Source organism: Cibotium barometz, chromosome 65 (assembly GCF_041138505.1).
Source record: "Cibotium barometz isolate CiBa-2024 chromosome 65, ASM4113850v1, whole genome shotgun sequence".
NCBI classification, from domain to species: Eukaryota; Viridiplantae; Streptophyta; class Polypodiopsida; order Cyatheales; family Cibotiaceae; genus Cibotium; species Cibotium barometz.
In genome coordinates, this window is record NC_141110.1 from 19,660,924 (window position 1) to 19,684,175 (window position 23,252).

At 42.9% G+C, this 23,252-nt stretch overlaps 1 protein-coding gene across 1 annotated transcript in view; it reads left to right on the forward strand.

Moving 5' to 3' along the window:
- Positions 1–3,115: 3,115 nt before the first annotated feature.
- LOC147603017 (regulator of nonsense transcripts 1 homolog) overlaps positions 3,116–23,252 on the forward strand; it is a 49,155-nt gene continuing 29,018 nt past the window's right edge. Inside the window, exons 1-6 of the mRNA XM_086797395.1 lie at positions 3,116–3,934; positions 4,816–5,067; positions 5,286–5,456; positions 5,606–5,656; positions 5,767–5,859; positions 5,986–6,081. Of these exons, the coding sequence (XP_086653521.1) occupies positions 3,131–3,934; positions 4,816–5,067; positions 5,286–5,456; positions 5,606–5,656; positions 5,767–5,859; positions 5,986–6,081 (1,467 nt within the window). The 5' untranslated portion in view covers positions 3,116–3,130. The remainder of the gene's footprint in view (positions 3,935–4,815; positions 5,068–5,285; positions 5,457–5,605; positions 5,657–5,766; positions 5,860–5,985; positions 6,082–23,252) is intronic.

The following is a 23,252-nucleotide window of genomic DNA, read 5'->3' on the forward strand; positions in this document are numbered from 1 at the left end:
AGCACTTTAGTCAAGGTCACGGACACTTGTAGTAAGCCTTGGACACATAGAGAGAGAGAGAGAGAGAGAGTGTCAAGGACTATAAGTTTAGGGACTTGAGGCACTGGTCGCGCGGGCTACCAAGTAAGAGGGAAACTTGTTATAGGGTCTAGGTGTGCTAGGATTATTCACTTGAGGGGAGGTGTTGAAATATACAAGTGAATGGGTGTGTACGGGAACAAGCCCTTCAAGAGGCTGTAAAAGAGAATTTGTAAATGAGTGAGAAGCAATGAAAAGGTGAGAGGTATCTAACTACTGGGAGAGAATAAAGGGTAGCATGAGAAGATTTAGGATGGCTCAAGATATTCTGGGGAAAAGTGAAGAGGTGGAGAGAATCGAGCAAAAGAGGTGGAGAGAATCAAGCAAAAGAGGTGGAGTGAATAAAGGAGAGATCAGTGGGATTAGATGCTTGGCATCTTGTGGATGTAAACTCTATAAATTGAGGCATTGGCCTAATGAGAATTTGCTGGTTTTTGATTATCCATGCCTACATTAAGCTATCAATTAATTGCTCACTAATCTCTTCTTAATCATCATCTAATCACTTTGTTAATGATGTTGATTTTTGCATTTGATCCACCATAGCTCATCACACTGCTGCAAATTTAACATGGTATCAGAGCCTAGCTTAGAATCCATCCAATTTTTGAGCTCATTATCTTGCTAATCACCCAATTAATTAAGATTAGTAGATAATCAAATCTTTAGCTCTTTTTCAATTAGCCTCTGTACCCCCAGCTGGTGGAGGGGCTTGATCTCCCTCCAGGCTTAACAATATGCTTCAATTCTAGGCCCACCTAGCCAAGCTACCCATGCATTAGCCAGCCACGTCAAATCACCAAACCGCCGGGAGAAGCTGCTGAAAATGGCGATTTCTCAAGTGCTTGTTTCTGGAAGAAATATGTAGATCTACTCCTCCATAGAAGCAATTGGTCTATTTCCTCTTGGCCCCAGGGGTTTTCAAGGGTGCTTTACATGCTGGTGATGTCAGATTTGTGAAATTCCTCAAGGAGAAGTGGCATCAAGCTCTGCATCAAATCTGCAAGTGACTTTGGTAAAACAGAGATTAAGCATTTAATGTTTGGTCAAATCTTTTGTTTCTTGGCTTGATCCTCTATTGGACTAACTGCTATTGATGGCTTTGAAAGGAGTTGAGCTCATTTGAACTCTAAGGCCCCAGATCTGGCCTCCCCGCACACTCTATTTTTTGCACACAAAACAGGAGATTATTTTACTAATCAGTGATTAATCAACACTAATCACTGTATTTTGGTGCAATTGAGGGTTCAAATTTACCATTGGGTATTTGATACAGATCCCTATAACTTCAGATTACAATTCAGAGATGGTTTGATACTCCAACCATTCATCAGTACAGATTTGTTACCCTTGGCTTTATGTAATTTTTGGTGAATTTATGCTGATAAATCTTGTAATCATCACCTAAACACCAGATTGAGTTGTAAAAGGGTAAACACTACCCTTGAATCTTGAACTTGGATCGAGAGGTAAGACCCCCCTTCACATCATCACTTCATGGAGACTCCTAAGGAAGTGGAGTCAGATCATCTTTTCACAGAGAGAGAGAGAGAGAGAGAGAGAGAGAGAGAGAGAGAGAGAGAGAGAAACCCCACAACCCAATGTAACCTGGCCCAACAGAGTAAAACCACCTCTGAGGCATCGATGATGTAGGCCATGTGGTAGATGTATGTGTGAGCACTTTAGTCAAGGTCACGGGCAGTTGTAGTAAGCCTTGGACACACATAGAGAGAGAGAGTGAGTGAGTGTCAAGGACTATAAGTTTAGGGACTTGAGGCACTGGTCGCGGGCTACCAAGTAAGAAGGAAACTTGGTATAGGGTCCAGGTGTGCTAGGATTATTCACTTGAGGGGAGGTGTTTAAATATACAAGTGAATGGGTGTGTGCGGGAACAAGCCCTTAGCAAGAGACTGTAAAAGAGAAACTGTAAATGAGTGAGAAGTAGTGAAAAGGTGAGAGGTATCTACTGGGAGAGAATAAAGGGTAGCATGAGAAGATTTAGGATGTGTCGAGATATTTTGGGGAATAGTGAAGAGGTGGAGAGAGATTCAAGCAAAAGAGGTGGAGTGAATCAAGGAGAGATCAGTGGGTTTAGATGCTTGGCATCTTGTGGATGTAAACTCTATAAATTGAGGCATTGGCCTAATGAGACTTTTTGGAGTTTTTCTTCCCAAAGTCAAGCAAGGTTGTGTAGAATTATGTGATTGACGTTTCAAGAGAGATGAATAGCCCTTGCTTCTACCAGTTTAGATGAGGAAGAGATTATTTCATAATTATCATCCATCATGTTGTCGTCTAAAAGGATTGCTCTTCTTTACAACATTGATAAAAAGAATCTATAAAATTTTATACGGCTGTACAATCTAGCAATTGCTTGCTCTACTACTACTGAGATTCTGCTCCTCTTTTGCCTTGTTGGGTCATTTTGCACCCCCAACTTTAAAAATTTGGGTCATTGTGCACCCCCAACTTTAAAAATTTGTAAGACTTTTAATGTTGAATGTACAATCTATAGTCCCTTCCATGTATTTCTATATTCTCATAATCATTGAAAGGTGATTCGTTCTTCATGTAAGAGGTTTGATATGTGTTGTTATGAGTCTCTTTCTCTTAGTTTAGGTAGTTTGGGAGAGAATATAAACTATCAAAACATTGACATGTAAAACAACATCACCTTGAAGATACATTGACATCATGTTCGAAGATAGATTTGCAAGGGAATGTCATTTTTTGAAATGATTGTGGCTGTTATGCAACCTAACTTACACATACCGACTTTCGGAACCTTCCAGCCTTTCAATCACAGGAGATCTAGCCACATCTACAATGAGAGAGAGAGAGAGAGTCTTAGGCGATTTGTTTGGGTCGTTTTCTTTGAGCTTGAGACAATGCTTTGTTTGTTACTTATGTGAAAACAATCAGCTTTATGATTTACAAAGACCTTGGCATCTATTGTTTCGAAAAAATGTTCAAACTAATCAATTGAATTAAATGGAGGCGTTTATTGAAGTTCCATTGTTAAATTTTGCTTTGGGCCGGGAGTGAAAACGCTATGCCGCCCTTTTTGTTGCGGGCGGACGTGTTTGAATGGGGAGCATCTTCTTTTGGTCTCCGTATTCTGCCTGCGGCAATTTTCTCGCTCTCTCGCTCTCTCTCTCTCTCTGTACTACACGCGAGCGAGACGGGGCGAAAACAAAGAATAACTAGCATCATCAATTCAAAGAGCAGGCAGGAGACAGTGTCATCTTCACCATCATCGTCTTCCGCGACGCAGAAAAGCAGAAAAAAGGCAGCTATGGCGAAGCAGACCATCCCCCCAACACCCAGCAATGGCAGCAGTAGCAACAAGGGCGGGCTCTACGAGTCCTCATCGTCCCCTCACCCAGATGCTTACACCTTCCTGGAATTCAGCACGCAGGGCGATGACTATGACTACCCTCCCGCCCTTCCCCCTCCTCCTCCCGCCTCTTGGAACCTACACCCCCACCTCCCAGATGCCCGCGACTTCATCTCTCAAACCTCAGACCTAGCCTCCATCTCCGCCGACCCCGCCCTTATCGAACCCTCCTCTGTCCGTAACCCTAATCCTAATTCTAACCTTAACATTAGTCAGCAGCAGGCGGCGGCTGCCGCTGCCCTCTCCGCCATCGCCACCGGCATCGGTGAGCTCGCCTTCGAGGACACCCCCGATGATGATGCCCACGAGTACTCCAAGCGAGACCTGCCCGAACACGCCTGCAAGTATTGTGGCATCCATAACCCGGCCTGCATAGTTCGATGTAATGTTCCTGCTTGCCGCAAGTGGTTCTGCAACTCCCGTGGCAACACCTCCGGCTCGCATATCGTCAATCATCTGGTAAGGGTTTCTGCTATGTTTTCTGTTTCTTCGGCCTGTCTCTGAATAAGCCGTGGCCTGGTTGATTGTCTTGATTGCATAAGGGCTTTTTCTCGTGCTAGGTGTCTTTCTTGGCCTTGTAATTAGTCCCGCTCCATTACAGCCATCACACGTATAGTTATTTAAAGGCCAGGTCTTTTTCTTTATTATGTTTAGAATTCAATCAATTCCTTGGCAAGTATTTCTGCAAAAGATATATCAAGCATGCTAGTAGGTTCAGAAACAAGCCCGGAACTGGCAATTATGGCTAAGCCTATCTGATACATGGTATTTCTGCATGTCTTCGAGTGAGAGGAAATTATGGCAACCAGGTATTTGGTGTTGTAGAGGCCTGTGACAAGCAAGAATATGGGGACCAGATGAAGAAAAAATGATTAATTTTGGTATCAAACAAGCTGCATATCTGAACATGGTAGGGAGGAAGATTTAATGAGACTGTTGCCACCTAGCCTTTTTAAACTTCTCAATGGCATGAATGTTATCACTCTTTTACACAAAAGACCATACTCCTAACTACCCAGTCTTTCTAAACCTTTGAATGGCATGAAGGATACCACCCTAGACTTTGAGCAAATGGTTTGGATGATACTTTCCACCATGTAGTGGGCAGTGCCAAATTTGTAGGGTTTTACTTGTGAAACATGAATGCATGTGTCATGCGAGAGGTGGAGAGAAAGTCAGCATACAGTAATGACTGATCTTGAATGTATCTTGCCTGTGCTGGAGATGAACTGTTGTATAGGTGATCCCTGTACCAATCATACATGTGGTATGTTGGCCCCTTGAGATTCCCTGCAAATACACGTGGCAACAACTGTGAAAATTTGTTGGGTGGCTTTCAGGTCCGAGCTAAGCACAAGGAAGTTTGCCTCCACAAAGATAGCCCCCTTGGAGAAACTACTTTGGAGTGTTACAATTGTGGCTGCAGGAATGTGTTTCTCCTTGGTTTCATATCAGCCAAGTCAGAGAGTGTTGTCGTGCTATTATGCCGTGAGCCTTGTCTGAATGTTGGGGCATTGAAGGATATGAATTGGGATCTCAGTCAATGGCAGCCATTGATCGACGATCGCTGCTTTCTTCAGTGGCTTGTAAAGGTCAGTATCAACATATACATATATGCACATGCATACTATATATGTGTGTGCGACGGTGCGTGTGTGTGTGTGGGTGGATGGATAGATAGCTAGATAAATACATACACACATATATACAGACTTATGTACTTATATACACATGCACACACAGTGCACATGTATATATGATTTTGCAAAGATCTATACATCCTTGTGCTTTGGTATCGGTATTGCTACAGGTTCCTACAGAACAGGAACAGCTTCGAGCAAGACAAATAAGTGCACAACAAATCAACAAGGTTGAGGAGCTCTGGAAATCAAATCCTGATGCAACACTAGAGGATCTGGAGAAGCCAGGAGTGGATGATGAGCCTCAGCCTGTAGCATTGAAGTATGAAGAAGCTTACCAGGCAAGAGCTTACAGCCAAGTGATGGTGTTATAGAGTTCTACCCTTTGCATTTCGGGATTTGGGGGGGGGGGACTTTTTTTTTGGGGTGAGGTATAATGTTAAGTGGGATTAAGTAAAGGCTGATTTAGAACGCAATCCAATCTTGGCAGTACCAAAACGTTTTTGGACCTTTGGTGAAACTTGAGGCAGATTACGATAAGGTAATATATTACTGTGTGCTTTCATGGCAGTTGTCGTCCAAGTTATTTCTTAGTCAATCTTTTTTGGATGCATTAAATATGATTTATTCTAAACTTGGTGCAATGGGCAGATGATGAAAGAATCTCAAAGCAAGGACAATATAGTTGTCCGCTGGGACGTTGGTCTTAATAAGAAACGTGTGGCCTATTTTGTCTTCCCGAAGGTATAGCCACTATTACTGATTCCTTTTTCACAGGAACTGGTCTTCTCCCAGGAGGCTAGGCATTTTTAGCTGTTCTAGGCTATTTTTGGTGTTGAATTTTGTTTGCTAACTTCGAATTGTGCCCAGGAGGACAATGAATTGAGGCTTGTTCCTGGTGATGAGCTGCGCTTACGATATCCTGGAGATAGCACACATTCTACCTGGCAATCTGTTGGCCATGTGGTATGGAAGTCGTACTGTTTAACTGCCAAGCACTTTGCATGCTAGTGTGGAAGCTCATTGAATGCATGATTGAGCTGCATGTGCATATAAATTTATGATTGAACTGCCTGGGATTATGATTGTGTGACTGAACTACTTGTATTTATTTGAGCATGGAGATGCCTTTAGCGCCTCCCTGGTAATACTGGGACCTCTCTCTCTCTCTCTCTCTCTCCATCAATGGTCTAAATGTGTAGAGCCAAGGATTCAGGATGGACTAGCTATTTTGCTCATGAGAAAAAATGCAATGAAGGGGGCTTCGCAAGTTGGCACTTGAAAGTCTACTTATTTAGCATTCTCGTTACACAGATTGTACTCATTGGAGTTGAAGTATGGGGAGAAAGCCTGTCACAAAGTGCTTGGAAGGATGCAGAGAAGTTTCAGAAAGCAGCGCGTGCGCGTATGTGTGTACATACATACATACATACATACATATATATATATATGTATGTATGTATGTATGTATGTATGATATATACATACATACATACATACATACATACATATATATATATATATATATATATATATATATATATATATATATATATATATGTATGTATGTATATCATACATACATATATGATATACATACATATATATATATATATATCATTCATACATACATACATACATACATACATACATACATACATATATATATGTATGTATGTATATCATACATACATATAGATATATATATATCATTATATAGATATATATATATCATTATATACATATATCATACATACATACATACATATGTATATATAGATATATACATATGATATACATACATACATATATATATGTATGTATGTATGTATGTATGTATGATATATGTATGATATATATATGTATGTATGTAATTAATACATACATACATACATACATACATACATACATACATACATATATATATATATATATATATATATATTTGGGATAAATTTTACCACTATGCATAAATATGCACATTATTTGATAAGCACTCAAAAAATATTAGAATACATAACTCAAAAAATATTAGAATACATAATAATATAAGCTCCATAATTTATGAAAAAATCTACAAACATCCTTTAGTCTATTTCTAGACCCAAATAGTAAAGCCTTTAGTATATATACATACATATATATATATATATATATATACATACATATATATATATATATATATATATATACATACATATATATATGTATGTATGTAATGTATGATATATATATATATATATACATACTTACATACATATATATATATATACATACATATATATATGTATGTATGTAATATATATATATACATACATACATATATATATATACATACATACATACATATATATATATATATATACATACATATATATATGTATGTATGTAATATATATATATATATATATATAATGTATGTATGTAATATATATATATATATATATATATATTACATACATACATTATATATATATATAATGTATGTATGTAATATATATATATATATATATATATTACATACATACATTATATATATATATATTACATACATACATATATGTATACATACATATATGTATGTATGTAATATATATATATATAATGTATGTATATACATATATGTATGTATGTAATATATATATATATAATGTATGTATGTAATATATATATATATATATATTACATACATACATTATATATATATATATTACATACATACATATATGTATACATACATATATGTATGTATGTAATATATATATATATAATGTATGTATGTAATATATATATATATATATATATGTAATATATATATATTACATACATACATATATATATATATGTAATATATATATGTAATATATATATATATATATATATATATACATATATATATATACATACATATATATATGTATGTATGTAATATATATATATATATATATATGTATGTATGTATGTATGTATGTATACATACATACATACATATATGTATGTACATACATACATATATGTATGTACATACATACATACATATATATGTATGTATGTATATGTACATACATACATACATACATATATATATATATACATATGTATATATATATATGTATGTATGTATATGTATATATAAAGAGACTGACGGCGTGATTGACGATAAGGCAAACGCAAGACCTTTGAAGACCAAGTGTTGGGCTGAACTGTACATTGCTGTAGAAGCACCAAAGATGTCCAATCTCGAGCCTATGCACTCTTCCCAATGGAATGAGGTAGGGATGCAAAGCTAGGGTTGAGAGAGGCGCTGTTTGGGACTGTTCTAGACTGAGTATGAATGCTGTAAATGAATATGAATGCTGCGTTTTACCTTCACCAAGTGGTTGGAGCAAAACGGACTGAAGGCTGAATGCTGAACTGCTACGATTTACTGATGCAAGATGACTGAATGCTCATGCGTTGAGGCGCATACTGCTGTAGGAGGAAAATGCTGAGATGAGGAGGTTGAAAATTGCAATTGTTTTACTCCTTGTGTTGAAGATGCTAAGCGCTTGAATGCTCCTTGGCTGAATATGAATGAATGAATGAATGATTATGCAAGGGCTCTATTTATATGGACCATATGAGCCAGTCGGCTGGCTACTGAGCTGGCCAACTGCTCATGTCCAATAAATAATACATAAATGTCTATAAAATGTTGGGAAAAATACCAGAAAAATCCTGGTAAATATCCTGATAAATATTGGATGATATCTGGGGTTCTTGCAATGGTCTAGTTGCTATGCATGAATGATGTGCAATATGTAGGTTGCTTTTTGATGCAAACCCTAAGGTTTCTATTGTTTGTATATGCATGAGTGCGTCTCTTTAAGTGGGTTAAGGGACTTAGACTGACTGACTGACTTGCTATGGCTGAGAATGACCTACGTAGCTCGTGCCTGACTTATCCTGGATTGAGTATTACAATGGGGTCACGGCGTACGCATAGGATATGAGACACAACTGAGAGCACAACGTAGCAAGACACCACGATGAAGATGAGCAAATGAAAGAGAATTACTAGCCTGAAAACGTAGGACTATGTGAAGAAGAGCAAATACAGAAGAGAGAGAAGCTGTATGAACTGTGCTCTATATACAAGATCGAGTACAATTGGGAGGTGGGAACAAGGGTGGTATTTATACCACCCTACAACACTAGTCGGCCAGCTCTAAATCAGTCGACAGGCTACCAGGGTGTCACGACTGGCAAATAGCTAGTCGGCCTGCACAACAGAAGTCGGCTAGGACACATACAACAGTCGGCTAGTGCAGACAGCCCTCCACAACTGAAAAAAATGAAAAAATACATGGAAAAACAAGAGCAAAATGGAGAAACACCTAGTGGGCGGGCACACCCACAACAAAGGCCCTAGTGTGTAATGTATAGACAAGAGATGACTGCTATGGCTCCTGGATGTGGAACCAACCCTAGTGAGCTGAGTGCTGCAGGAGCATAGCCTGAGGTAGAGACTTCGTGAAGAGGTTAGCTGCATTGTCCTCCGTCGAACAAAACTCTAGCAAGATGTCATCAGCAAAAAACTTCTCATGAACTCCCTCTCATACACACGCTCTCTCTCCCTCTCATACACCCCCTCTCTCCCTCCCTCAAGGCTCATACATACACACTCTAGTCTCTCTCTCTCTCTCTCTCTCTCTCTCTCTCTATAAACTTTCACTATATATATATATATATATATATATATATATATATATATATATATATATATATATATAAAACAGACGCCTATAACACGCCTCTAACGTCTCTAAAAAATACGAGTCTTTCAAGGCGCGTACCATACCCGCCTCATACCAAACGCCTAACGCCTCGTAACAACCTTGGCCGTAGTGTATCCACATTCAAGTGGTCATGATGAAATTGCCACACATGACCTGAACATGTAAGAGTGTTGAGAGTTTGTAAATCCCATTCTCCACTCCACCTTCCCATACAGCCTGGCCTATTGCTTTGTCCCGGAGAGCAACAAAATGCTTCTCAAACTCCACCTGTACACTAGTCTTGCAAACCTCATGCACTGACAATAGATGAAAACCAAGAGATGGGACAAAAAGAACCTGGGAGGAATGCTTCCCCTCTCTGCCATCGGGAACGATCTCTAACCTATCCTCATTGTGAATAGGTATAGTGGACTCGTCACCAATCAAGATGTGATTTGCGTGCCTCCGAAGATCTTGTAATAACTCTCGTGAAGGAGTCATGTGCCTGGAAGCACCATTGTCTAGAATCCAGTCCCGAGTGTCCCTAGTGGTGAGTCCAATCGCCTCCCTTGTAACACGCGGAAGCCCTAGGGGTCTTCTTTCAGCCCTAAACACCACTTAGAATATGCTGATGCAAACACGCAGACAGAAGGGGGGAGAGAGAGAGAGAGAGAGAGAGAGAGAGAGAGAGAGAGAGAGAGAGAGAGAGAGAGAGCTGGAAATTCAGTATATTCGTATGGTACAAAAAGGTACTCTAGATCTACAGCCATAGGTTACCTTCTTGAAAAGGTGGAATACACCAAAACAGTCCTATACTAAGGACCCACTCTCTAGTGGAGTGAATGATCTAACTTAATGAGCACGTGTGCCTTTTATAGGCCTTTTTAATCATTGGAGTGTTGGCCACCGACTGGTCATAAAATCCATAAATGAAGATGCGTTTGCAGTCGCCTCTTATCTGGTTTAGCCGACAGCTCCTTTGTGGAGCTCCTTTTTAATCATTGGAGTGTTGGCCACCGACTGGTCATAAAATCCATAAATGAAGATGCGCTTGCAGTCGCCTCTTATCTGGTTTAGCCGACAGCTCCTTTGTGCAGCCGACATAGCATCCAAGTCCTTCTCCAAGTCCAACCCTTGCCAATCCGCACCTCATGCTCAAAACTTCCTGGTTCTAATCTGTTTTTTCTGGTTGCCCCTTCAGTATTAGCTCTAGGATATGTCCAACATCCCTACTCGAAGAAGATGAAACGCCGGTGTCCATAATCTCACAAGTGCATAAAAGCTGGAGTCTTCACGGTTACTGCTGATGAATCTGCCTGTTCGGTGCTCCGCTCAGGACATTTTCTCCAATAGTGGCCTTTCTCGCCTCAATTGTTACAGGTCCTCTTTGCCTTCAAGGCGTCACGATCCACGTCGAGCTCTTGCTCGAAAGACTTCTCCTGTGAAGACTTTCCTTTGCTCTTATTGCAGCCTTTTGATCGTTGGCCAGTCAAGGCCTCAGAACCTCCGCTTTGTGGAGGGTTCGTAAAACGCTCTTCTTAGTCTAAGACCATAGGCACAAGCTCCTCCCACGTGATGATGCTGAGCTTGCTAGTGGTGATCAAAGAGGAGTAGAAAGTTGAGTATTGAGAGGTCAGATGAGACAGCAGAGTGATGGCCATGTCCTCTGAAGATATCTCCTTCCCAGCTTGAAGAACCTCTTGCTGAAGAGCCTGCAACTTGTTGATGTGCTCTCGCATCGTCGAAGACTTTGCAGGATTCATTACCCGCATCCGTATTGTCAAGGAAATCCGCTTCATGGGTGATATCTTGTTATACAAAGAAGCCAAATGTTGCTAAATTCCTTTGGCCAATGTCATATATTTGATACGATTAATCACATGTGGTGTGCAATTAAGGAAGATGGAAGAACGCACATGGGCATTGACATGATTCCACAACTGTGCTTGAGTCTCTCGTTCTTTTCGAGTAGAGGGTAAAAGCTCCCCGTCCTCCAACTTTGGTTGTGGAACACCAACAATAATGAAATCAGCCAAGTCATAAGACTCCAATACAAACTCCATCATAACCTTCCAGATGCCATAGTTGGTCTCGTCCAACTGTCGATCCACTGGGAACGTGGGGAGAGTAGGGATCTTCACATGCTTCTCAGCCATCTCAAGCAAGTCTGCCATCTCGAGGGATTACTTTGGTCCTGTGAAAGGAGGGCGGGTGGGAAAAAAAATGAAGAAGAGGCTGCAACTAATATGCAAGGTGGCTGTCCAACGATGATGGCCGCCTTCTACCCAATCCCCAAGTCTCAAACAGCCCAAGAGATCTCCAATGAGCACCAAAAAACCAGCAGTCCTGCAAGCTCTTTAAATCTCCCGCAAGCTCCAAGGTCTTCAAGAAACAGTCCTGCACGCTCTCCAAAGTCTCCAACCTTCAAGCCACCTGGGGCTTTGATACCATGTCGGAATACGTAGCGGATATGTGAGAAACAATTGAGAGCACAGTGTAGCAAGACACCACGGTGAAGATGAGAGAACCATCAGCCTGAAAATGCAGGACTGTGTGAAGAAGAGAAAACGCAGAAGAGAGAGAGAAGCTGTATGAACGCTGCTCTATATACAATATTTGGTACAATGTGGGAGGTGGGGGCAAGGGTGGTATTTATACCACCCTATAGTAGCAGTCGGCCAGCTCTAAATCACTCGACAGGCTGCCATGCCAGTCGGCTTGCACAACAGAAGTCGGCCAAGACACTTACAGTAGTCGGCCACCACAAATAGAGTCAGCCAGTGCAGATAGCCCTCCACGACCTAGAAAAATGGAAAAAATACATGGAAAAAAGGAGAAACACCTAATGGGCAGGCACACCCACAATAGAGGCCCTAGTGTGTAATGTACAGAAAGGAGATGAGTGCTAACAGAGGCGTGCTAAAAGTGGCCTCCAAGGATGCTTTTTGGAGTTATGGGAGGGCGTCGTCTTTTTTTTTTTGGGGGGGGGGGGGGTTGTTAAATGCCTATCTTTTTCAATAAAAAACGGCATGTTTTAAGCTAAAAACAAAGCTTTGTAAAAAAAAACAAAAACAAAATCAAAAAGCACACATAGTGGTATAAACACATATCGCCTACACTTAACTGAACCATAAAGAGTTTTTTCCAAGAGTCGGCGTGGGACAAAATTGTGGGGAGCAGGGTTCACACCTCTCTTTGTAAATTTCTTGAGGGCCCAGGTGTTCCCCAAAACACTTAACCATTAATGTAATTAAACGATGAAATTGGGCACAGCCTTAAACATATGCCTCTTCATTCCACAAATTGAAAAAGAGAGATGTCCACATTTGACACCACATAGAGGCCGGAATGGGGCAAAGCTCCCCCCCCCCCCTTGGAGTATTTTATTACCCAAGGAGAAAATATCATGTACAAGTTTTGAGGGTCTTACTTTTCCCACAAGAGATGCCGGATTATCCATTTACGGCCATCATTCGACTATACACACGGGCACATCAAAAGAAGTCCCGAAATACCATGAATGTGCGTAAACCACCTCTTCCCGTGAGGGTACTCATCTTCTCCATCACCACGGATCTTCAGGGTGCCATATGTAAGAAAAACTCAGCAATATAGTTGGTACAACAGGTACAATGGCTGTACAATAGGTACAATGGCTAGTATAACAATTACAATATTTGCTAAGCAAGTACACGGGTTGGTACAAATAGGTACAATAGTTGGTACATCAAGTACAGTGGCTGGAAATCATAATAAAATGATTACAAAATAGCTGCCAACAGCCAATATACTTCATGGGTAGTTAGAGAGAGAGAGAGAGAGAGAGAGAGAGAGAGAGAGAGAGAGAGAGAGGGGGGGGGGCAGCTTGTAATGGTGGTAGAGAGCCATAACCTTGGAGTAGAGAACCACCAAGAATAGAGAGGAGTTGCCCACATGGTAAAGGCTAGTTTGTCGCAGGAGAGCCTCTCTGAATGAAGAGAGAGGGGGCTCCAATTTATAGATTTGGGGCACCCATGAGTGAAAAATGGAAAGTGAAGGCTATAATGACAAGTGGATTGCCACACAACAGCTGAAGCGACAGTTGTGAGGCTACTTGTCTCACTTTGATCCACTTTCTAACAAGTGTGGGGTCCCTTGTCTCACTTTGATCCACTTTCTTGCCATGTGTCCCAATCTAAGAGATGGGTCTTTCCATAAACTTTAACTCTAAAAATATCTCAACTGGTAGCCCATTTGTCATAGGTACTTTGGCAACTCTTGGTATTTGCTCAATTCTATACGTAATGATGCCAACAGAATTTCCATCAGAGTCGGCGGGCCAAAAATAGCAACTTTCCTAAATTTTAGGAGTGTGATCCTTTGTATTCTAGGATAATCCCCCACTCCCAAAGCTTGTACTTTCCAAATATTTAGATGTCTTGGAGTCCACTAGAACCCTTTCATATTGGGAAATGTCCAGGCTAGCAACACTCTTTTTGTACATGGAACATGGGGAAGATTTTGGTAAGTAGTTTATGCGATGATCTCATATTTTTTCACCAATGTTCTGTATTTTTTCTATTTGCTCTACCCCCACAAACCCAGTTGCTTTTGCGTAGGCCTGGGAAGAGCGGTAGTGGAAAGCCTAGCACTTGTTGTGAGAGATGGAAAGGACGAAACGACCAGATGTACGATAGATCAGAGCAAAACAATACAGGTGAGTGAGTATATATATGATGGTGAGTGAAAATATGTACAAGAGGCCCACACTGAGCAGAAGACAAGTGCAGAAGCAAAGACGATGTCGGATGTCACATGCACTCTGCACTCAGTGCATGGTGACAAGATGGCTCATCATCAGAAGTGCAGCAGTTGTACAGTTTTAGAACCCAATAGGATGATATTTGTCGTACGCCGTGACCCCATTGTACATCCTCAGTCCAGGATAAGTCAGGCACGAGCTACGTAGGTCATTCCTCAGCCTTAGCGGATCAGTCAGTCAGTCAAGTCCCTTAACCCACTTGGAGAGAATCATTCATGCATGTAGAGTCAGTAGAAGCCTTAGGGTTTGCATCAGAAAGCACTCTGCATCCTGCATAATATGCATTCATATGCCTGTGCATCATTTAGAACATCCCCAAAGCCTTAGGGAATTTACTGGGATTTATCTGGTATTTTTCCCATATTTATTAGTATTTATTTAGCATTATTTGCATTATTGGGCATTTATAAATATTAACTTTATTAAATGACCAACCTCCAGTTAGTATAAATAGGCTTGCCTAGAGCCTCTTTTGCTCATTCAGTCTTCATTGTGCTAAGAGCTCTCCTCTCTCTTGCTTTCAGCCCAAGACTAATCCAACCCTAGAGCCCATAAGCTTGCTTCTCCAGCCCCTTGAGAAACCCTAGCTTCATTCAGCCCTAGGTGCTTGCATTCAGCCCTGAATTCAGCACTCAGTTCAGGCCTAGATTCAGCATACCCTTCACCCTCAGTTCAATGCCAGAAACCAGCAGTTTGCAGCCTGCATACACCTGCGTTTTCTGATCCAGCAGTACAGCAGTGCTGCTTTTCTGTTCCAGCCGTACAGCAGCAGCTCCTGCAGTCCGTGATTCTCATGCGTTTCAGTCCTCAGCCCTCTCTACAGCTCAGCATTTCTGTCCACAGCAGATTCCAGCCCTGAAGGTTCAGTCTACAGCAGTTTCCAGCCCTGAAACTGTTGTTTGCATCAGTGTTCAGCCTTCTGTGCATCATCCACACATTCAGCAGTCATCTGGTGAAGGTAACACAGCATTCATATGTGTTTTCAGCATTCTAACAGTGTGTAGAACAGTCCACCTTCTTCTTCTTTGAGCCTCAGGTGTGCAGCCCTTCCTCATGCCCTTGGGAGGAGTGCATAGGCTCGAGATCAAGTCATTGAGGTGTTTCTACAGCGGTGTACAGATCAGCCGCTCTCCGATCCTCCGAGATCTTGCGTTTGGCTTATCTACAGTCCAAAGTCATTCTCTCTAAAGTAATAAAGCAAATACTATCTCGTTATCGGGATAGGGGGCCCTTCAGTGGGTAATTCGGGACCCAATCTGGTGTACAGTTCTCATATCTCTCTCTCTCATCTCTTTAAAGTTTGAAGTAAATGAAATGGATTGCTAAACTCACGAAACTCAGGATACAGAAGACGGTGTGAGCATATTGTGTGACAGGATCAACCAATACAAAGACTTCTGCTGCATATCACATTGGTATCAGATTCAGATAGTCCACACACACCGTATCCTAGCGTGGGGGCATCATTGGATGGTTAGATTGCGTTCCGGCACGACCACCGACTTCAGCATCATTTCTACACGAGAGAGTACTCATCAGCCGGAAGACGTCTCCCCCGAAGGAGACCTTGCTCTTCTGCCTACAGCAGACACCATAGCTCTTCTAAGAGCTCAGAACCAGCTACTCATGGAGCGTCTCCAACTCTTGGAGGCAGCAGCAGCACGTCCTCCTACACCTCCAGCAGCACCCGACTACATCTCCCTCTTCTTTCAGATGGAACAACAAAGGAGAGAGGACGAGGCCCGAAGGAGAAGAGAAAAAGAAGAAAGACGGGACTATGAGGAAGCCCAACGCAGGATCGACGAAGACCGGCGTCAGGCTGAACTCGCCGCTCGGGAAGACCAACGTGAGCTTGATCGAGAACGTATGTTACTTGAACACCAACGGGAAAAGGAGGCCATACACTTGAGGTATCAGCAGCTCTCCTCAGTCTCCCCAGTCATAGGTGTCACCAGCCAGCATCCCGCAGCAGCATCAACCACCATCATTCGCAGTCAACCGAATTTCAGCAAGTATGATGGTAAGTGTGATCATTCTTCAGTTAATCAATTTATTCATCAGTTTAATGCTCATTTTCCATTAGCTAAGATCACAGACCCACAAGACAAAGTCCACTTAGCGGCTCCCCATCTCATTGGTGAGGCAGTCACTTGGTGGCAGCATTGGTCTAGTATTCATACTGACCAGGCCACAGGTGTCACAGCCTTTGACTGGGACATCTTTGTCCATGACCTGAAGACCAGATTTCTCCCGTCCCAGTACATGACCGGTCTGAAAGACGAGTTCTATGGACTCAGACAGAACGGTTCCCCAGTGCTTCAATTTTCCGGTAAGGTTATTACTTTAGCACATCAGTTAGGGTTATCTGAGCAGGCCAAGATGGAGCAATTCATTCGTGGATTGGACTCCAACATTCGGTTCACAGTTCGTAACTTTGAACCAAGTACTTATGACCGGGCTCTGACTCTCGCTCAGAATGAAGAAATGAAGCTCAACGGGGGCAAGCCCAAGCAGACATCTCAGTCCAGTACCAAACCCCAGCAGCAGCAATCAGCTGCACAGACAGGGAAAGGTAACGCATCTTCTAAAGATGCTAAGAAGGACAACAGTAATAGCTCCAGTTCAGGGGGTAAGAAGGATAAAGAACCTAAGAAAACCCCTGATGAAAAGGCTAAAGCAGGCATTACTGGAGGTTATCTTCCTCCAGAGGAGCAAAGGAAGTACCAGTCAGAAAATAGATGTTTTTTCTGTCATATTATAGGGCATGGTAAGAAGGATTGCCACAAATGGCAAGCGGCACAAGCTGCCAAAGCTCCTTCTGCCACAGCCTCCCCAGCTCCTCCAGCCCCGCCTACTACCTCAAATGCAGTTCAACTTTTACCTTCCATGCATCCTATGCCATCCGTGGTATTTGATGCTAAGCAGGAGGGTGAGAGCGATGCTGCGCAGAAGAGCCTTATCCGAGCTTATGGCTCTGCCCAGGGCCGACAGTTTGTAGTCCTTTTCGATATGGGTAGTTCTGAAGACGCCATCTCTCCCCAGTTGGCTAATAAATTGAACTGCACATTAGTCCCATATCATCTGGATGTGGACGGGTTTACACCTGGTCTTCGCACCCACATTTCCCAGAAGGCACAGCAGTTTGCCTTTGAAGTTCAGAAGGCCTCATTTCAACGAGATTTCATCGTCTCCCCTCTGTTAGGGTGTGACATGATCTTAGGAATTCAGTGGTTCCGCCAGTATGAGCCTATTCCCAATTGGGGGCAGGACACTTTTACTATTTGTAAAGGTTTGCCTGAGCCTGTCATGAGTCGGGGGGATAGAAGCATTCTTGGCATCCCATTGATTTCACATCTCCAGGCCAGACGAGCTATCCGCAAGAAGCAGAAGGAGCACTCCTTTATGTTCGTGCTCAAACAGTCCCTCCCTCATTAGTAGCATCCATTACATCTTCAGTCCCTCAGTTAGCAGACCTCCTATCCAGACACCAGGACATTATGCTTAGGGACGATCTCCCGCCCAGTCTCCCTCCCTCTCGCCTTGAGGACCATCACATTGATTTTGTCCCTGGATCAGATCCTCCTAGCAGGTTTCCCTATCGTCTTTCCAAGACTTTAGAGGGCGAGTTGGAAAAGCAGTTATCTGAGCTTCTCCGAGCCGGATTCATTCGGCCTTCTTCCTCCCCATTTGCTGCACCTATCCTATTTGTCCAAAAGAAGGACAAGTCTGCACGCTTTTGTGTAGACTACAGGGCATTAAACAAACTCACTATCAAGAATAAGTTTCCTATGCCCAGGATAGAGTACATTTTGGAGTGTTTAGACGGTGCTAAGTTTTTCACTAAGATCGACCTCAAGAGTGGTTACCATCAGGTCCGCATTTTTGAAGCTGACATTCCAAAAACAGCTTTCAGGACAGAGCGTGGTCACTACGAGTTCGTAGTCATCCTTTTGGGCTTACAAATGCACCCGCAATGTTCAATAAGATGATGTCTAGGATTTTCGCAGTCCATATTGGGAAGTGTGTTTTCATATTCCTTGATGACATACTAGTCTTCTCAGCCACTGCGGAGCAGCATGAGAAAGATGTGGAGAAAGTCTTGCAACTTTTGCGAGATAATCAGCTCTACATAAACGCCAAAAAATCTATCTTTGGTGTTAAGGAAGTTCAGTATTTGGGCTACATCATTGGTTCCGATGGGATTAGACTGGACCCCTCAAAGGTTCAGGAGATCTTAGATTGGGATATTCCTAAGACCGCCCAAGAAATCCGTTCATTCGTAGGTCTTTGTCAGGCCTACAGTACCCATGTGCATCAGTTTTCCAACCTTGCAGCACCTCTTACCGACTTGCTCAAGGGAGTGAAGACTCGCAAGCAGAAAGTCTCAGTTACAGGTAAGGCACTTGATGCATTCCGTGCACTCCAGAATGCTGCCTCAGAAGCACCTGTATTAAAGTTAGCATCATGGGACGAACCTTTCGAGGTCATCACCGATGCCAGCAATGTAGCCATAGGTGCAGTCCTCCAGCAGGACAATAGACCCGTGGCCTATTACAGCATAAAGTTGGATGTCGCCGAAAAGAGTTATTCGGTATATGACAAAGAGCTTTTGGGTGTGATCACAGCGCTCAAACATTGGAAGCCTTTTCTTTATGGACAGGCTTTCACAGTGAAAACAGACCACCAAGCACTTAAGTGGCTTCAGACTATGCCAAGTGCCCATTGGAGTGATCGACAGGCCAGGTGGAGTCAAATCTTCCAACAGTTTGGAGGTATGATTGAATACATCCCTGGTAAGCATAACCCAGTAGCAGATGCTCTCAGTCGAAAGTCCAGCATCATCCAGGCAGTCCAAGAAGCTACCATTCTCGAAATCACGGGGAAGGACTTGAATAGTATGAAAGACCAATATGTCGACTCCCCTGAGTTTGGTACTCAGTATAGTTTGGCCCTCACTTCTGAGCTTGGCCACTATTCAGTACAGAACGGTTGGTTGTTCTACAAGAATCGTCTGTGTGTTACTCGGGAAAAGCGTTCCGCTCTTCTCCACGATGCCCATGACTCCTTAGTTGGAGGACATAGGGGTATCAACAGTACCCTCGAGAAATTAGAACGGTCCTTTTATTGGCTAAAGATGAGGCGTGATGTCTATGCACATGTACAAGCCTGTAAGATTTGTCAAAAAGTCAAGGTTCCCCATTCAAAGAAGGCAGGTTTACTTCAACCTTTGCCTATCCCCGACGGACCTTTTCTCGACATATCTATGGACTTTGTAGGGCCTCTACCAGCATCCACTGGATCCCATAACACTTAGTGTTTTACCATTGTGGATCGCTTTAGTAAGTTCTGCATGCTCATCCCATGCAAGCATACGGCCACAGCCGAGGACGTAGCCCGTCTGTTTCTCAAGCATTGGTATCCAATTTGTGATTTGCCTAGTACCATAACATCAGACAGAGATTCCAAGTTTACCTCGCATTTCTGGAGGGCATTATTTGAAAACTTTGGAACTAAGTTGCAATTGTCTAGTGCATTCCATCCCCAGACAGATGGCCAGACAGAAATTTATAATCAGTTGGCCTTTGATGTCCTCAAGTCATATTGTCATGACCAGCAGTCCGCCGTTTTTCTTCTCTTTTGACGAGAATGGTGTCTCCATCTTTAGAGGCTAATAAAACCACGGAAGCATTTTCCGAGATCATTGAGTCAGTCAAAGACCGCTTGACCAAAGCTCAGGAAGCATATAGCAGACAGGCAAATACGTCTAGACGAGATGTCCACTGCAAGGAAGGGGATTGGGTCTATTTGCGTATCATGAAGCAGAGATTGAAACAAGTGGGCAAACGCTGTCCCAAGCTTTCATTCCGTAGTTTTGGCCCTTTTCCAATAGTTAAGAAGATAAGTGATGTCTCAATGAAGTTAAAGTTGCCTGCCAGTTGGACAATGCATGATGTTTTCCATGTTTCTTGGCTAAAACCATATGTTGGTCCAGAAGTGTTTGATGTTTCAGATGAATAGCAGCCAGACGTGGTAGACGAGGCAGAAGTGATTGAGCCTGAGCAGATCCTTCTTCATCGATGGAAGCATGGTTCCGGTCGACGAATTCGTCAGTTCTATACGAAATTCCGAGATCGACGCACCCACGAAGCCGTATGGCTCGACGAGGAGTTCTTCCAGGAGTACCCCCAGTTATTGGCGGACTACTTGGAAGCCATGAACCTGCCGCCAAGCTAATCAGGAGGGAATGTCACATGCACTCTGCACTCAGTGCATGGTGACAAGATGGCTCATCATCAGAAGTGCAGCAGTTGTACAGTTTTAGAACCCAATAGGATGATATTTGTCGTACGCCGTGACCCCATTGTACATCCTCAGTCCAGGATAAGTCAGGCACGAGCTACGTAGGTCATTCCTCAGCCTTAGCGGGTCAGTCAGTCAGTCAAGTCCCTTAACCCACTTGGAGAGAATCATTCATGCATGTAGAGTCAGTAGAAGCCTTAGGGTTTGCATCAGAAAGCACTCTGCATCCTGCATAATATGCATTCATATGCCTGTGCATCATTTAGAACATCCCCAAAGCCTTAGGGAATTTACTGGGATTTATCTGGTATTTTTCCCATATTTATTAGTATTTATTTAGCATTATTTGCATTATTGGGCATTTATAAATATTAACTTTATTAAATGACCAACCTCCAGTTAGTATAAATAGGCTTGCCTAGAGCCTCTTTTGCTCATTCAGTCTTCATTGTGCTAAGAGCTCTCCTCTCTCTTGCTTTCAGCCCAAGACTAATCCAACCCTAGAGCCCATAAGCTTGCTTCTCCAGCCCCTTGAGAAACCCTAGCTTCATTCAGCCCTAGGTGCTTGCATTCAGCCCTGAATTCAGCACTCAGTTCAGGCCTAGATTCAGCATACCCTTCACCCTCAGTTCAACGCCAGAAACCAGCAGTTTGCAGCCTGCATACACCTGCGTTTTCTAATCCAGCAGTACAGCAGTGCTGCTTTTCTGTTCGAGCCGTACAGCAGCAGCTCCTGCAGTCCGTGATTCTCATGCGTTTCAGTCCTCAGCCCTCTTTACAGCTCAGCATTTCTGTCCACAGCAGATTCCAGCCCTGAAGGTTCAGTCTACAGCAGTTTCCAGCCCTGAAACTGTTGTTTGCATCAGTGTTCAGCCTTCTGTGCATCATCCACACATTCAGCAGTCATCTGGTGAAGGTAACACAGCATTCATATGTGTTTTCAGCATTCTAACAGTGTGTAGAACAGTCCACCTTCTTCTTCTTTGAGCCTCAGGTGTGCAGCCCTTCCTCATGCCCTTGGGAGGAGTGCATAGGCTCGAGATCAAGTCATTGAGGTGTTTCTACAGCAGTGTACGGATCAGCCGCTCTCCGATCCTCCGAGATCTTGCGTTTGGCTTATCTACAGTCCAAAGTCATTCTCTCTAAAGTAATAAAGCAAATACTATCTCGTTATCGGGATAGGGGGCCCTTCAGTGGGTAATTCGGGACCCAATCTGGTGTACAGTTCTCATATCTCTCTCTCTCATCTCTTTAAAGTTTGAAGTAAATGAAATGGATTGCTAAACTCACGAAACTCAGGATACAGAAGACGGTGTAAGCATATTGTGTGACAGGATCAACCAATACAAAGACTTCCGCTGCATATCACATCGGAGCTGATGCACGGTCATGAGACGAAGGCTGCAAAGGCACTCCGAGAGGTGCTCGGTGTCGAAGGCTTGCGTTGATAGATGCAGAGGCACTCCGAGATGTTAGTTGGTGTCGAAGGCTCGTGTCGGTGGATGCAGAGGCACTACGAGGTGGTAGTGGGCAGTAGAAGGTGAAGTGATGCAGGCTTTGGTGACAAGGGTGCTGCGGTACCTGAGGGGTGATGAAGAGCAGAGAGGGCTCCTGTCGCGAGTGGTGCAAGCTCTGGTGACAAGGGTGCTGCAATACCTGAATGAGAGGTGAGGAGCAGAGAGAGCTGGTGTCGATGGTGAAGATAAGCACAGAGGGCTGCCATCCCGATGATGTGAGATGGTGAGCAAAGAGGGCTGCTATCCCGAGGTAAACTCTGTAGAAGAAAAACGATGATGTGCTGTAGCAGAGAGTGGGCTGCTGTCCCAAGATTGTACTAATGATAAATCATTGATGTGCTGTACAGTAGCAGAGAGTGGGCTGCTGTCCCAAAGAATTTACTGAAGATAAAACGCTGATGTGCTGAAGTGTAGCAGAGAGGGCTGCTTTCCCATGAGCTGATGTAAAACAATGGTATGCTCTATGTAGCAGAGAGGGGTGCTGTCCCAGTAAAAACTGACATGAAACGATGGTATGCTCTATGTAGCAGAGAGGGCTGCTATCCCATGATATGATGTGAAATACTGATGTGCTCGAGCTGACAGCTGATGCTGATGAAGCAGATGATGTGCAGGTGCCGGCAGCAGCAGTAGCAGATAATCATGTGGTACCTGATATGGTCAATGGAGTGGTACGATCTTCTGAATGATGAGGATATCCTATATATAGCAAGTGGGGCTGCTGGTCGGCCAGGCCAAGGGTTGTCGGCCAGTAGCAAGACC